The sequence below is a fragment of the Phocoena phocoena genome, chromosome 10 (genome assembly GCF_963924675.1).
Source record: "Phocoena phocoena chromosome 10, mPhoPho1.1, whole genome shotgun sequence".
Lineage (NCBI taxonomy): Eukaryota > Metazoa > Chordata > Mammalia > Artiodactyla > Phocoenidae > Phocoena > Phocoena phocoena.
In genome coordinates this window covers 65893497-65911143 of record NC_089228.1, presented here as the reverse complement: position 1 = coordinate 65911143, position 17647 = coordinate 65893497, and the positions used below count along the sequence as shown (strand labels likewise).

Below are 17647 nucleotides of genomic sequence, written 5' to 3'. Positions count from 1 at the left end.
ACTTGAGCGTCTGAGGATTTTGGTATCTAGGGGGTGGGGGGGTACCCTGGAACAAATCCCCTGAGGATACCAAGTGACGACTGTACTTAAAGTGTGGCTTCTATCCTGTCACCTCATTCAAAAAGCTTCAACAATACTTCATGGTCTTTGGAATAAAGACTGCCATTGACATCCAGTATTCTACGACTAGTCCTTTGTTCGAGCCAAACTGGATTATTTTCCATTCTCCAAACATGCTATCATCTCTTGTCATCTTACTGTTATTAATGCCACTCCCTCTGTCTGGAAGGCCCTCTCCTTCCTCCTTATTTCTGCCGATCAAGTACAATTCTCTGTTTTTGGGTTAAGCTCAAATGCACTTCTTTCATAAAGCCATCCCTGATCTCTTACACTGATATAATTTATTCCTCTTTGAACTCTGAAATTACTTTTATACCACTTTACATGAATTTAACATATTCTGCCCTTTTATGATTATTTTACATATGTCTCATGTATACATATTGTATATAATGGCTGTGGATACATTTGGTGAAAGAAAATATAGATGCATAGCTGACAAAGTTCTGACTTGTTCCATAATGGAAAGAAAAGTAAACTATTCCAACTCAGAAATATAAATTGATACGGGCAAGACAGTTATATAGTAGGGCTCCTCTAATGCAAGGGGTGAGAGAAGAGGAAGCTGCTAAAGATGAGGCTTAATTGTTAAACTCTCTCATTTACATTTTTTGCCTTTGGGAAAAGCACCCAAATTTACACCTTGGAATCTATCAAGAATATCTAGCCTGGACTTCCCGGCAAAGATGATGGACTGAATACAGGTACTTATTTAATCTTCTTCCCAAAGTCTTACTAAACTAATAGTAAAAGTGGGCCTCCTACTAAAAGATGTGCAAATGAAAGCACCCCCAAGAAAACTCAATCCCAAGCTGCCAAAGGGAAAAGCCAAAATTCACACTATAGAATTCCCCGAAGGCTCAGAAATTGGCAGCCCTTTGGATGTGGGAGTAGAGGGAGAAGCTAAAATAATATTTTCCTCCCCTCCAAGAAGACTGAGGTCTTCATACTAGTGCACAAACTTCACGTGGACCTAAATGCACAGCTCTCAGGAATACCGATTTAACTGCATCTTAAAACCTCCGAAGTGTAGCTGTGTGCCAAAGAGTCCACGTGTATCGCTGTCTTCAGATAATCATGCATCACTGTCCTAAGTTAAGTAACCACTTCACCTGGACCTAAGCACTACTAGTGGATGCTGCAGAAAAGCACCACAGAGAACAATGACTTTTAGAGCTCCTGCTACTTTCCTATTTGCTAGCAAACCTGTAAAGTTGTCCACTGTTTCTCTGGGAGTAGCAGGCCCCCAATGTCCAGTGGGCAAAGAGTTAAACACTACAGAGAAATAAGTGATACACAAAACATTGCTCTGCTATGCTAGTCCTGTATAAAGATTTCAGAAGACTTTTTCTACATTGGAAACAATTGAAATAACAGAGGAATATCTAGTCGGGTAAAACTGTCATAAAATCTGGGCCTAGTGCCTTCGTGGGGGAGGGGAGATGGGCTTTCTACTTCACGGATCTATTAAAGCTTTCTCCTTTTCACTGTGAAGGTTTGTCCTGCATGGCGCAAGATGCTTAGGATTCCTGGTCACTGGGCACTGAATGCCAGTAGTAACCCCTCCTCAGCTAGTCATTGTGATGGACCAATAACTCACCCAGACAGTTCATCCCAGGAGGATGGTAGCAACTTCTAACTAACCAAATTAAAAAAATTATTCTTATAAATTCTTTCTATTTATTTTTAAAATCTCTGCATTTATGGTTATATATTTCTTATATTATTCCTACATGTTGTATTTCCCTTTTCTTGATCAGAAGTATCGAGATATTTTAAAAAACAGACAAGTTTTCATTGCAGTATTCAAGTCTATTGCTTTTTTCGTTTTTTAATTTCATTCTTTGTTTTCCTTTTTTTCTTTCTGTGTTTAACTGAGGTGTACATGCATACCATAAAGTAGGTGATATGTACTATCTACTTTTATCTTTATTAATTCCTCTCTGATACTTTCTTTTGGTTAAGTTTCAGTCTTTCTTATTTTTTAACAAATGAATTTAAGGATAAAAACTTTCCTCTGAGTGCCACTTTGGTCAAATATTATCGGTATTTATACAAAGTATTTCTACTACCATTAGTTTCTAAGTAGAAAAATGGAAAGGAAAAAGATAGGCAACTCATAGACTAAATATATAATACTAATCAACAAGATAAGGTGCTCAATTTCACTGGATCAGGCAAATGTCGAATTCTAAAGTCACTTTTTTTGCTTACCATGGTGAAGAGCATTAAAAAGTGCTAATATTCCATGTTAGTAAAGGTACAGGGAAAAGAGCATGCTCGTTCACCATGAAGGAAGGGCCATGTGGCTCCACCAATTAGATCTAGACATGTACCTACACTTTGACCTACTAATTCTACTTTCTATCAATGTCTTTTAGAGAAATGCTTGTATAAGCATGTAAGAATGTCTGTATGGAATGTCCACAGCCGCATAAATTATAACAGAAATAATACTGAAGACAACTTAAACATACATCAGCTAGAGAATAGAAAAATGAGTTATGGGATATTTAACAAAAATTTTAAAAGAATAAGGTAGACTTTAGGACTGTGACAAAACTGTATTTATGATCTATGAACAAGGTAAATTGTAAAAAAAAAAAGTTTGCAAAACAGCTTGTAAAATATGATCCTATTTTAGGTTAAAAACAAACAAAATCTCACATGGTCACTTTTATATTAAGATAGCAAAGGGCCTGAAGCATACAGCATACTTTCAAACTATGGCCACCAATGGCAACTGTGGGTAGCAGAAAATCTGAGCATTTTGTGTGTATTCACTTTTCTATTATTTGAAGTTTTTCTTTCCAGTGAGCTAAAATGAATGTAACTTTAAAATGTAATTAAAAAAAAATCTCCTATCCCAGCCCTCACATTGTAGTTTCCTCAATCATAAAGGAGGAACTGAAAGCTCTGGTAGTCTCATTAACATGGCCTTTTTGAAAACTGATGAATTAATTCACAAAAGCTGCCTAAGATAATGACATTAGTGGAAAAGCGGGCAAAATTTAATATGTACTAACATGCGACATCATCTGCTGACTTGCCTCACTTTTACCAATCCTAACAGGCATTTCTTCCAGGCTACTGAGAAATTGGCAGAGCCTATTTTCATATTTAATGTCTCAACTCCTTTGTCTGAAAGCTCTTTGAGTGATCTAAGCAGCTAGCCTGGAGGCAGGCACACCTCCCACGCTGTGGTTCAATTAAATCTGTTTCCCCTACTGCCCACTCTCAACAGTTAGCCCAATGCTGCAGAGCTGGAAGAAATCAAAGCAAAAGAGGATGAGATGTGAGGTCAGAAATCCTCCTTGGTAGTTCTCTACTTAACCTGGAGATTTCTTAACCTGAGGATAGAAGGGTACTTGGCCCCATTTATGAAGTTCATCTGGGAAAGTTTCCCCTTTCATTCCTTTCAAAGGCTGAGCCAGCTATCTTGTAGGGGTTCCAGATCAAGCCTTTGAAAGAAAGAATTAGAATCTCACTCCTCCAGGATACTAAAGATTCTTCCCTAAGAACCACTTTCAAACAGAGCATTAAATTAACTGAGAACTTGTTCTTCAAGGGTTAATTTCAGTATGATTTATTACTAAACAACTAGAGTAGGCATCAATGCTCCACTCCACTCTCTTTAAAGCTTTAATTAAAAATCCACCAACATGAGTGGAAGACTTAATACAGTTAAGATTTCAGTTCTTCCCAAACTGCTATAGAGACTCAACACAAAATTCCAAGAAAAACCCCAGCAGGATTTTTTGTAGAAATCAATAAGCTGATTCTAAAATTTTGTCTGGAAAGATAAAAGAACTGGAATACCTAAAACAATTCTGAAAAAGAGTATAACAAAGTAGCAAAGGCAATTCCATGGAGAAAGGACAGTCTTTCCAACAAATAGTGCTAAAACAATTGGACATTCATGTGCAAAAAAATATATCGCTACCCATACCACACACCATATAAAAAAATTAACTCAAAATGAATCATAGATCTAAATGTATACCTAAAGCTATAAAATTTATAGAAAAATATAGGAAAAAATATTCGTGACCTTATCTATGAAAAAAAGGATTAACCGAGCTTCATCAAAATTAAGAAACTCTGCTCTTCAAAAGACACTGTTAAGGGAATAAACAGACAAATCACAGACTAGGAGAAAATAATATATCTGATAAAGAACTTATATCCAAAATATATAAAGAATCTTTACAACTCAATAATAATAAACAACCCAATTTTTTTGATGAGCAAAAGATCTTGAAATGGCAACTTCATTAGATACAAGGATGGCAAAGAATCACATTAATAGACACTCCACATCATTAGTCATTAGGGAAATGCAAATTAAATCCAGAACGAAATATCACTACACACCTATTAGAATGGCTAAAATTTTAAAATACTGACAATATTAAGTGCTGGGGAACACACATAGCAATTGTAATCCTGACAGGAATGCAAAATGGTAGAACCATTCTGGAAAATGGTTTCACAGTTTCTTATAAAGTTAAGCATGTATTTATATAGGACCCAGCAATTTCATTTCTTGCATTTACCCAAGAAAAATGAAACCTATGTTCACACAAAAATCTGTATGTAAATGTTTATAGTAGCTTTATTTGCAATTGCCAAAAACTGTAAATGGCCCAAATGGCCCTCAACTAGAGAATGGATAAACTGTGGTATGTCCATACAATGGAATACTACTCAGAAATGAAAAGGAACAAATACAAATTACTAATACATGCAACAAGTATGAGTCTCAAATGAATTATGCTAAGTGAAAGGGACCAGACTCAAAAGGGTACTGGAATATCGTGATTCATAGGAAATATATATATATATTTGGCCATTCGGATGACCAAAATATATTTCTCAGATACACCTGGCCTTCATCCATAGTTCCTGGCTTACAGTTCCCAAAACCCAAGGAATTTTCTGATTGATAAGCTGTTAATGAAGGTGACTTTTGGTTAGTTGGTTGGTTGGTTGGTTGGTTGGTTTTTGGCTGTGCTGTGCAGCTTGTGGGATCTTGGTTCCCCAACCAGGGACTGAACCCAGGCCACAACAGTGAAAGTCCTAACCATTGGACAGCCAGGGAATTCCCTGAAGGTGACTTTTGGATACCACCCCAGGGTGGGGGCTGGTTGCCAGGAGAACCAATCATGTGATTAGAGGGTTGGAACTTTCAGTCCCATCCCGATTTCCCAGGGAAGGGAGAGGGGGTTTGAGGTTGAATCAATGCCATTAGCAGATGATTTAGTCAATCATGACTGTGCAATGAAGCCTCCATAAAAACCAAAAAAGACAGCTTTTTGGTCCCTTTTTTTCCCCAAGGGCTTCCACATGGGGGAAACCAGAACACTTTTGCATGCCACCATGCCAAGCCCCAAGCTCCAGGAGTACAGAAGCTCTGTTCGGGACCCCACCCTATGTATCTCTACATGTGGCTGTTGATTTGTATCCTTTAATATCCTTTTATAATAAATAGGTAATCTAGTGAGTAAATGGGTTTTCCTGAGTTCTGTGAGGCATTCTAGCAAATCAATTGAACCTGAGAAGAGGGTCGTGGGAACCTCTGATTTATAGCTAGTCAGAAAATGATATATCTGATAAAGAACTTATATCCAGGTTCAAGTCCAGGTAACAACCTGGACTTGCAACTGGCATCCTGAGTTGGAGGGAGTCACTGGAGCCTCCAATTTGTAGCCAGTTGGTCAGAAGCACAGATGTTAACCTGGGCTTGTGATCAGCATCTGAAGTGGAGGGCGGTCTTGTGGGACTGAGCCCTTTACCTGTGGAATCTGATTCTATCCCCAGGTAGATAGTGTCAGAATTAAGTTGAATTCTCATACACCCCACTGACATACACACAAACACACACACACACACACACACACACACACACTGGAACTGGGTCTGGGAACCCTTTTCAGGTACGTATTATATGATTCCATTTATACGACATTCTGGAAAAGGCAAAATCATTGCGACAGACATTGGCGCAGTGACTGCCCAGGGTAAGGGAGGGGGGCAGGACTGACAACAAAGGTACACAGGAGAATCTTTTGGTGATGAAACTGTTCTGTATCTTGATTGTGGTGGCTGTCAAACGACTGTATGTACCAAAACTCACAGAACTGTACACAAAAAGGGTGAATTTTACTGTTTCTAAATCATAACTTTTTTTAAAAGCTCCAAATGGAAACCATTAAAACAAATCAAAACAACTACCATGAAAATAACCACAAAATTTCTGCATTTAAGGAGGAGAAACTTTTACACAGGACCATTAAAAATAAGGTCTGCAGTGTCAGACACATCTGCACACGTTCTCTTAGCCACTCCTACCCTGACAGGCCTCGCAAAGGGTACTTCAAAAGACACCACTGCATCCCCCAGTCTTACCTGAACCATGGGCTGTCAGAGGACTGAAGGAAGCAGTAATAATACCCCGTGAAGGACCCGGGACCTGCAAGCGATAGAGAGCTGCGAGAGGCCGCAGGAGTTCCTTCAAACTGCAAGGGGAATTGCACTGCCCCTTCTTGTTCTTCCTTAGGAGACAGAGGTTGTCCCAAATGCTCCAGCGGTGCACACTCACCCCTGTCGGGACCACGTTTACCCCGCCTGGCTGGTTCTCAGTCCTGCAGCCCTCACCCCTCGCGGAGGAAACTGAATTTTGCAGAGACGATGAAAGTAGGCCAAGGCGACAGAGCACTCCAGTTACCGGGTGGCAGCCAATCACGGGCCCCTCCCCAGAAGTGTCTCAGTCTGAGGTCAGGACTCAAAGCAGAGTCTGTGCCGGCAGCCTGAACCCAAGGGGAATGACTTGTTGGGCTTGTTTTTCCACCACATTAACTTGAGGGTTTGTGATTTGAGACCCCAAATCAATCTCTGCCACAATGCTGGCAGCCTCCCCTCCCACGGCGCTCACCTAGTCTGACCCAACCTTTTCCTTGCTGCGCATGCTGAAAGGTGACAAGACCACTCCAGCCCAAGGTATTGAAAATGAAAGGCCATCATACACCCACTGCCCAGACTGCCCTGAAACCCAACTTCCCCAGCCCAAGGAACACCATCATCTCCTTCCGCCCATGATCACAAACTTTAAAAATCCTTTCAGGACTTCCCTGGTGGCGCAGTGGTTAAGAATCCGCCTGCCAATGCAGGGGACACGGGTTCCAGCCCTGGTCTGGGAAGATCCCACGTGCCGCGGAGCAACCAAGCCCATGCGCCACAACTACTGAGCCTGTGCTCCAGAGCCCACGAGCCACAACTACTGAAGCCCACGTGCCTAGAGCCCGTGCTCCGCAACAAGAGAAGCCACTGCAATGAGAAGCCCGTGTGCAGCAACGAAGACCCAACGCAGCCATAAATAAATAAATAAGTTAATTAAAAAAAAAAAATCCGGGGCTTCCCTGGTGGCGCAGTGGTTGAGAGTCCGCCTGCCGGTGCAGGGGACACGGGTTTGTGCCCCGGTCCGGGAGGATCCCACGTGCCGCTGAGCGGCTGGGCCCGTGAGCCATGGCCGCTGAGCCTGCGCGTCCGGAGCCTGTGGTCCGCAACGGGAGAGGCCACAAGAGTGAGAGGCCCGTGTACCGCAAAAAAAAAAAAAAAAAAAAAAAAAAATCCTTTCAGAGTTGTTTCTGCCAGGAGCAGGGGTGGGGGCTCTACCTTTTGTCTTTCCGTCCACGGATGCCAGCTTCTTTGTCTCTGCTGTCAGCAGTAGCTCATAAGGATGCTCGTCCTCCTCCCTGGCTGCACTCCCCTGAATCCAGGGTCTCACGGTCAAGACCTAAGAGAAACAAACACCACGGTACTTCTCAGGTGGGGGTCTAACACCCAGACAGATTATGTCAAACAAATTTGAGATTACCGGCTCCTTTTTCATCAGAGGGGAAGAGAAGGTAAATACGTCAAGTGTCACAGGGAATCAAAATGCTTTCCTGGCTTCACACCTGGACCTCAAATCTCAATGGCCTTGGATTAAAATATTCCCCTTTCCTTCCCTCATTTCATCCTTCAAAATGCCATAAAATCCAAGATCCTCCCCTCCCCTGCCTCTTCCCTCTTCAGTGTTCTGCAGGATCTCTTTTCTGTGGGTAACACCTCCCAAGCAGTTTTTAGCCACCATGCATCATAAGGCCTTCTTTCTTCATGCTTCTTTCCTAATATGCTCACACAGTACCCCAAGGCTGGGATCCTTCCCCTCTTCTCAAGAGGGAATCAGCATGACTTCTGACTGACCCTGATTGACTGATATTTACTAAGAACAAAGCATTCTGTAAATCCTTCTCTATTTTTGTAAGCCCTTCCTCATAGGCCCTGTGGGTTATAGATGAGGATTTCCCCAAAGCTGGCTTCCTACCACACCTATGAAAATGCAATTTTAGATCAATTCCACCAATCTCTGTTCTGAAAAGAGGCAAGTGGATGGGCAGTAAGAATTTCAGTGGAGAAAAAGCAGCTCTGTCTCCTGAGAAATTCCTAACCCAGGCAGCCAAGTGTCTCTGATGAAATGACTGACCAGAGCTGGCCCCTACACCTGCCAACTGGCTTGAGTCAGCTGGGGGCCTGGTGGCCACAGCCAGTCACGGTACCAGAGGGGCCAGGCATCTCGAACCAAGCCAGAAACACCACGATCAGTGCTACAGTCACACTGAGAGAGAGAATGGAGATACCTGCTTTAGAGGATAATTCTAGCTCATCTCTCCTAAGAAGCCAGTGTGTTTCACAGGCAAATTAAGAATAATCATAGACTGGCAATTAGGAAAGCCAACCAAAGCACAAAATCTCTTCTTGAGCAGTTTGGCTAGAACAAGTAATATATTATGAACGAGGGGGTGAGCGGGATTCACAAGTCCACCTAACAAACAACGGGACCCTACAAGTGTGGCACTGTGGTGCCACTGAAACCTCCTCCTTCACTGGTGTGTCCCACGGCCCACCGGAAACAAAGCAGGTTTGTGATTCAGTAGGATCTTGCTTCTTGGAGGCATAGCTCACAGCGTTACAGCCTAATGAGACAACACAGATTGTAGCAGCCTCAGACTCCGTGAGAGACTGCAGCTCCTGTTTTGTTAACAAGGCTGCCACTCCAAAGGCAGGATGGTGGTCTCTCCAAAATTCTGCTAAGCACAGCAGGAACCTCCACTGACTGAGAGCCACCTGGAAGCTAAAAGCTATTTCATTACAATGAGCTACTTGCCTGTATTACTTATTCCTTTTGCTTCTTCACAGGAACACAATTAAGGGAACAAAGAGGGACCATTAAGCAGTTCAGACAGTGTCAACTTAATACCACAGGCTTTACTGACAGGAATTTGTGTTCTGCAAGTTTACACACCCAGAGCCATCACTTAGGCAGAGCCCTGGAAATCTGATTCTGCGAGTGTTCTGCACACAGCAAGAGCTCTCACATAGCCCCAGGCAGACTTCTCTGAGAGGTATCTGACAGCCTGGGTGCCCGGCCTATAATACCCTTTCTTCCCAAGCAGGACGGGTCTGATGACTTCCATCTGGAAAATCAGACCCACTGGACCTGTGTTTGCTGCGTGCCTGGCTCTTGTGCACAAGTGGAAGCAGGGAACCAGCAAACGGCAGAGCTGGAGGGGACCCGAACCATCACAGTCACAGCTAGAGAGTACCTGGTTCCAGCTTGTTCCTTTTGCAGGTGACAAAACCCGGTTACCAGAGAGGTCTAGGGACCCGGTTACACAGACAGCTCCCAGCAGAGCCAGGGCCATAAAATTCACTCCCCTTGATTCTGGATCAAGCTGGCCTCATTTTTTTTCTGGAAAGTGTGGTTTCTCTACCCAATTCAGAATCCTCTCCCTCCTTCAGATGTCTAATGAGTGTCCCCTGCTCATACCCACACAACTCGTAGGGTGATCTTTTCCTCTTGGTCCTGGCCTCTGCCAGCTATGGGATTAAAATCTCACAAAAAAAGCAATAAACTGCTTTTCTTCAAGTCTTCCTAGCTCCCACTCAAGAAGCCCTGTGTCATAGTGAATATGGCAATAACTGATTCGCAACAGAAAGGATTCTGCTCTTTACTAAATTACTCCTTAATCTTTTTCCCCTTTCTTCCAGGGCTTGCAATAAATCAAAACCAAAAAAAAAAAAAAGTATTCTCTGCTACATGGAAAGCAACATTTTTGCTGCAGAGAAAAGCGACTACCAGTTACCACCCAACTGTGACCAATGGAATGGCCAGTTGCGGTGTGGGCAGCTTTCTGGGAAGAGATACCACAGCAGCTGCAACTTCCCATGAACATTTAGCACATCTGAGCATAGAGAAGGCACCGGTCAGTCCAATGCAGTTGGCAGCCCCTTTGGTGGGGTGAAAACAGCTAACTAGCTTGTGTGTGTGCACACGCATATGTGAATTGTTTAATTTTTTTTTAAGACAGTTTCATGATCTGGTCATGACTCTGATCAGCTCTCCTGGAGTCAGTATACTCAGCTTCTCTTAAAGGCTTTCAAGGGCCATCTGACAATGACAAGCCTCAAGAACAGTAAACGAACACTGGGTCAGATTGCTCGCCTGCTAGGATATGAATGAGGTTTAGGGTATTAAAGCTTTGAGAGTACAAGAAATGAAGATGGTGAAGAATACAGTCCAAAAAAAAAGTCTATTTCAGGAGAAGACTTATCCACTCAGACTATAGCAAACAGAATCTGTCTTGATCATTAAAAGGATAATAATCCAGAGCACATCACCTCTATATTTATGTACTTATAATCATTACTTAGGAAGCAAAGCCAGGGTTCTCAGGGTCTTCCAAATACTGACTATGGTTGTCCAACTGATCCAGGATTCCAGGCTATTCGGAGGCGAGTCCTAGAAGATGTAGCTCAGACACAGTCTCCAATCCAGGAGAGTAATAGGGATATTTCTCCCCCTACTTTTTTTTTTTTTTTTGCGGTACGCAGGCCCCTCACTGCTGTGGCCTCTCCCATTGCGGAGCACAGTCTCCGGACGCGCAGGCTCAGCGGCCATGGCTGATGGGCCCAGCCACTCCGCAGCATGTGGGATCTTCCCGGACCAGGGCACAACCCCGTGTCCCCTGCATCGGCAGGCGGACTCTCAACCACTGCGCCACCAGGGAAGCCTTCCCCCTACTTTTTGATACAGTATTATTGCCAAACTGTATGCCCTAGAAAGTCCTGGGAGAAAAGAAAGTGCTGGTTATCCAATAGTTCTTTAGGAGCCTTGCCCTTATCCTTGGGCACCAGAAAATTTAATCCAAGTCCTTGTTAAAGAGGTGGTATAGGGCATTTACATAGACCCAGCCCCAACTGAATACGCTCTATATTACTAGGTTTCTCCTTGTAAAAAGGGAGTAATAAAGCAAACCTCTACATAAAAACGTGTAGGGGTTTACTACATGCGCTTGTATCTGCTGGCAATGTATTATTACCTTAGAGCCTGTAATTCTAGAGACCCCTTAGTTGAGTCATGATAGTATTTTGTAGTTAAGGGATAGAAAGAAATAAGGACAGAATTTGTACCTAGCACAGAAATCATCCCTATCTCCAACGCTGACTTTACATTCTAAAAAGGGCTTCCTTGTATTTATACATTTTGTCAAACTGATGTCATCCTTCTGGTTGCATACGTTTATATTAAATAAAAGAACTTGTCTCACTGGATGGCCCATGGCAGTAAAAAAAACTTAACTCCGACTTCTGGGGACAAAGTAATGAGACTTAATTGACTAGTTTATGTTAGCTGGTTTTTAAGTTAAAGAACAATAGGGCATTGAATGAGCTACAAAAAACTATTGAAATTATATAATATTTTGAATAAACACTCAATAAATATATTCTCTGAATGGCAGGAAGTGTTAAGGAGCATTGTGAAGATGAAAGATTAAGGAAAACATGATTTTCTTCATATACCTAAGTGAGAAGGTTGACTATTTATTTGCCCCAGGATAACATTTCTTTTTTGAAAAGGTGAACTATTCTTTTCAAATTACCTCCTTTGATTTCCCCTGCCCCCATGACTCTTATTTCTCTTCTAGTTGAGTTTTCATGACATTTTCCATGTCTGTCCTGGTGCAGATTCTTCATATGAAATGAAGAGGGAAAATGCAAAAACAGAAATAAGGCCTTTTGGGTCACAAGCATCAAAGCTTGCTAATCTGACCCAGTCTAGAGAACAGTGATTAGGGGGATACTCCACACCTTGTATCAAAAGACAACACAGGTACAAGAGCCAAAAGTGAGACTGTTTAGCCTAATGGAGCCAGGAGAATGTGCATGTTTGGCTTCCCATGTGGCACGGCTGCCCAATAATTGGCCCATCTGCTAGAGAGCCTAGTAAAATTCCTTGCTCAGTACTTTTGAGTGAGTTTGAAAGGTCCTATTTTGGATTACTGATATACACAATGCAAATTTACTAATCCAAAGAAGTGATTAAAAAAATGACAAAGCAAAGTCTTCTTTAAGCACGCATTTGATGCACTTGCCAAAAGATCATATTTCAGTGATGGGAGTAAACCTTCAACCCTCTACCTCAGAAGCTGTCAAGGGAAAATACTTCTTATCTATGCGGTCTTCCTCCTCTTCATCGGGTGGTGGTTTTGCTGGAGGCGGAGGACGTTCCCTCTGTAGAAGAGAAAAAATAAGTATTTTACTATGTCTTTTTTCAAGAATTTAACTCTTTGGTTTACTCTTATCTCAGTCTTTGGAAATAAAAAAGAATAATGTAAAGAATTCCCCTGCAAGACTAAACTCAAGGTTTAGTAACTGAACAAGATGGAGAACCCTGCACACATACACAATTCAATTAGCATTGCTCTTTGATGTTTGTAGCAGAGACTATAAACACCTCTGTCATATCCTTGACCACAGTGAGAAATATCAGCACTGAAAACACACAACTACCTCATCAGAAAATGTCCTTCATGATACTGATACACAAACTCGAGTATAGGAAAACCAGTGGCTCAACTTCCAATCTACTCTAAAAAGAGGAACCACTAAATCAAAAGAATCAACTTGTCAGAGTTCTAACAAACCAAAATTATTAGGGAAGTAATGAGGAAAGCAATCAAGGACAAAAACATCAACTCCTGCTCAAACCTGAATGTTATTCAAACCTCAGAACTGTCTCTTATCCTTGGTCACCTCCTTCAATGATTACTATTATGTATTATTAGCATATGAAAACCCTATTTCATCTCAGCCCATTTAAAAAAGGACTATTTGTCAGTTATCTGCCCTTGCAGGGGTTGGCAAGCTTTTTCTTAAAGGGCTACACAGTAAATATTTTAGGGTTTGCAGTAAACTCTGCCACTGGGGCACAAAAGTAGCCACAGAAAATATGTGAATGACTGGGCATGGCTATGTTCCAAATACAACTTTATTCACAAAAACAGGCAGTCGTCTGTGGGCCTTGGTTCACCAACCCCCTACTCTAGAGCAAGAAACTCACTGAAGACGGGATTATCTAGATCATGGGTAGACAGTTTCAGGAATACACAGAATGATCTTTGGTGAAAGAAGGCTGAAGAGAGTTTTGCCACTGTCCCTGCTGTACTTTTAGTGTCTTTATATCCCACAGTCCTATTTTTGCCTGAGAGTCAATGTTCCTACAGGGAAGGGGGTGGGAACCTGAAACAGGAGTTGACCTGCCAGCTCCTTCCCTGGCTTGCAGGTTAGTCCACTGTGTTGCTAGAACGAGAGTATTTTTACACGTCGGTGTGGAGGTGAGTGTTGAATTATGTGACAGCCTCAGAGAAACCTGCAAGGAAAGACACTTCTCATGTTTTAGGAGCCGCTGGGTTAGTTAGCACTTGGCATCCATGATCTCTCTGTTAAACACGCTTTACTGCTTGGTATTATATCTTGATACGACTCCAAAACAAGTTCATATGGTCAAGCCGAACAAAGTTTTTTAGGTCAGATTTCCCACTAAGTCTACTTTCCCCACCCTTCTTTGCTCCAGAAGCGTAGGAACAAGCCTGGTCCAGGGCCACCTTGTAAGGAGGGGAACAGCAGATGGAGCAGGCTCATAATCTCACCAGTTATCCAACTGTGGGACACAAAGAGCTGAGGAAAACCAAAATGAAACGTAACAACAACAAAAATGACTCATCCTAGTAGCCTTCCCAAGGCTAAAGGAGCCTAGAAAGAACAATGTGAAAGGCTCTTGTGGAAGAGGTAATCACCAGGGACCCTGGAAGGAAAGAGAAGTATGGGTCTTTCACGGTCTTTTCTACCGTGAAAACTATGGCCCAGGGGCCTGGAACTATGAAGCTGATTTACAGATACCATCCGCTGTGTTTACCAGACGTAGAACAGTCCCTTGGCCACAGTTAATTACCAAGGACCAGGAAGGCAGCACAGCAACAACATAGTCAAGTAAAACTGGCAAAGCATGCACCCCAAGATGTATCAGTTTCTACTTAGCAGGACCATAGGAGGCTAGATTACTACAGTGGGATGAACAAAGAACCTGTGTAAATCAGTGGCTAAGCCTCACAGGAACTTGCTCCTTCAAAGCTTACTTCAGGAATCCCGTGTTCTTCTTGCAAAGCCTCCAGCTCCCTCTAATGGGCATCACCTGTAAGTGCCACTGAACGCAACACCTTCCTCCACAGGTTGGATTTCCCTAATTCATTTGTACCTAACAGTGAAAGAAGTGGAAACAAACAAACAAACAAACAAACACAAAAAAAACCCTAGCTCTGTCTGCAGAAGCACTGTGTGAGCGGTGCTCGGCACGTGCACTTGCTTTCACCACCGACAAGGAGTTTCATCACAGTCCTCGATAACACCCACTCTAGGGGGTCTACCACAAGACTGGTGGGCCTTTCCAAAATCCATACTGAAATGCTGGGACTATCCCAGGGCAGGGCAAGGAGCCAAACAAAAAAGAACACCAAAAACAGCAGGCCATTCCCAGGGCATTAATGAAAAGCCTGAGGATCACCAGGCAGCCAAAGGATCATCAAAATGGTCATAAGCCAGATTTGCACCAAAAGGGAAGGGCCAGCCTCTCCAACAGGAAGAAGTAATATACACCTGAAAATATGCCTCAAGGTGGGACTATCACTGGGATCCTGTTAGAGCAATGCCTGTTCATTAAAAGTGCAATGATCAAAACCTCAACAGTGCAGGAAGGAAGGGCCATGGGACCACTGATTCAGGCTTAGGCTCACAGTAAAACCCTGGGAGAGAAAATGGGGGTAAGGAGTCTGGAGAACAATGTATAAGGCTAGAAGTAGAAGCAAGTGCTAGAGCGACTTCCCTGGTGGCACAGTGGCTAAGAATCCACCTGCCAGTGCAGGGGACACAGGTTTGAGCCCTGGTCTGGGAAGATCCCACATGCCACGGAGCAACTAAGCCCGTGTGCCACAACTACTGAGCCTGCGCTCTAGAGCCCACGAGCCACAACTACTGAAGCCCATGCGCCGCAACTACTGAGCCCATGCGCCGCAACTACTGAGCCCACACACCAAAACTACTGAAGCCCATGTGCTCTAGGGCCCGCATGCCACAACTACTGAACCTGCGTGCTGCAACTATTGAAGCCCGCACGCCTAGAGCTCATGCTCCGCAACAAGAGAAGCCACTGCAATGAGAAGCTCGTGCACCGCAACGAAGAGTAGCTCCCGCTCGCCACAACTAGAGAAAGCCCACGCTCAGCAAAGAAGACCCAATACAGCCAAAAAAAATAAATAAAAATTAAAAAAAAAAAAAGAAGAAGAAGAAGAAGCAAGGGCTAGAGAAAGAAGCAGTCAGATGGGAAGGTTGACCTTTAGAGGGAAAAATTCAGGGTTGTCCCCATCCTACTATTTCAATGGCTGGAGGGGTTATAACTATGGGAAAAATAGGAATGTACATACTAATACATACACTGTCTGATTAAGCCTTGCTACAACCCTGCTGAACACAGAATCTGTCCAAATACAAATGGATAAGTTTTTGAGGGCAAATGGAAGGTGAACATGTACTCAGGGCTCACAGGAACTTATTTAGCAAGCTCTTTCATCGACGGAACTGCACTCCCGAAAGAAACAAACAATATATAGCAAAGACCCCAAAGACAGAAGCAGCAGTGAGGCTTAATAGAAATAAAATGCTTCAATTTACTCTAAGGCCAAAAAAGTAATAGAAGGATGCAAACAGGTTATATTGAAACTGGAAAAATTAAAATTCTACCTCAACGCAAGCTGTAGAGTTTGACCACGCTAAGCAAGAGGGAGATGGTGCAGAGCCCCCAGGAGAATAGGGTGAGTGGGACCCAGGCCCCTGAAACACAGCTGGCACTGGGGGTCGCACGTCCTCTTCTCCCGCTCCCCAGCAGAGCAGAGGTGGACAACAGAACCCCGGTGCAGAGGGTCAGCCACGTACAGGCCTCACTCCAGCAGCTTTCACTCCCGCCGTCTCGGCCTCCCTGCTCACGGAGTCCCGGTCAGACGAGCGCCCGCTGGCCGTGCTGTCCAATGAATGGCAGGAGACAGCATTGTACAGCGCCTCGTAGGGACCCTCCTCTTCCATGTTGGTGTCAAAATCGATGATCAGTTCAGTCACTGCTTTCTCCACATCACCTGAAGAGGGGTTAGAAGGCAAGAGAGTCGGTGAGAGGACAGCACAGTCTTGGACTTCCCACCACAGGAACAACCCAAAGCCCCTTCGGCCACCTGAACTTGACCAACGTTAACCTAGAGCAGGAAAATAAATCAGGCTTTCTCCACGGACAGGAATAAATATAGAGAGTTTCATCTGCGCTTCATACTCTGAGAAATAAACAGATTTTTCTCCAATTCAATATGGAACCTTTGACATCTATGAAGGACATCTCCCAAGATCGTTATAAATTCCCAAATACCTCAATGCCATGACAGCATAAACCTAAACCATAAGATGTAGCAAGGTACAACTGGAAAACTTCAGTAATCCCTTTAAATTCTTAACAAGAACCTCCATGTGCCCAAGCAAAATAGAGGGTGGTGAAGCCTTTCTGAGATGAAGGCGCTGTGCAGCTACAACTCACTCACTAGACAACTACGAACCTCAGAGCGCCTGGGATCCAAATTTGTGACTCTGCAAAGTAACCAGGGATCTGGTTATAGACCAGGGATCTCTGGGTCACTTGCAAAGAGTCAAAACTGTAATTGTAAAATCCCTGAAAGCTAAGAGCTTAGTGAACTACTAATCCCATTACCAGCAAATTATGAGGTCAAGAAAAAAAGTGTGACCAGGGGAGGGGAACAAGGACTCTACAGTAAAGACAGGCTGAGAACCCCTGAACCCTTGCATTTCTCTGAAAAATCCCTTTCCTTTTTCAGTATCTGGCTTTGCTCTGTTTCTCGAGCCTTCTTCATTGTGATCTGTATCTGGGGGAGGTGTCGGCCAGTGTTTTGTCTTTCTCATTCATCAGACCTAGGACCCAAAAGGCTGCTCAATCAATCTGAAAAGGTGGATCCTGGCTAATGATGGAGAGGCTGGACTGCCCAAGCTAGCACCCAGACCACATTTGTTGGACAAATGATAGACTACTAAAATCTGC

The 17647-nt window shown here is 43.3% G+C and overlaps 1 protein-coding gene across 1 annotated transcript in view; it reads right to left on the bottom strand.

Moving 5' to 3' along the window:
* ANKS1A (ankyrin repeat and sterile alpha motif domain containing 1A) overlaps positions 1 to 17647 on the bottom strand; it is a 186296-nt gene that overhangs the window by 79505 nt on the left and 89144 nt on the right. The window contains exons 9-11 of the mRNA XM_065885950.1: positions 16489 to 16685; positions 12643 to 12735; positions 7795 to 7915 (exon numbers count right to left, since the gene is read on the bottom strand). Coding sequence (XP_065742022.1) covers positions 7795 to 7915; positions 12643 to 12735; positions 16489 to 16685 — 411 coding nt within the window. The remainder of the gene's footprint in view (positions 1 to 7794; positions 7916 to 12642; positions 12736 to 16488; positions 16686 to 17647) is intronic.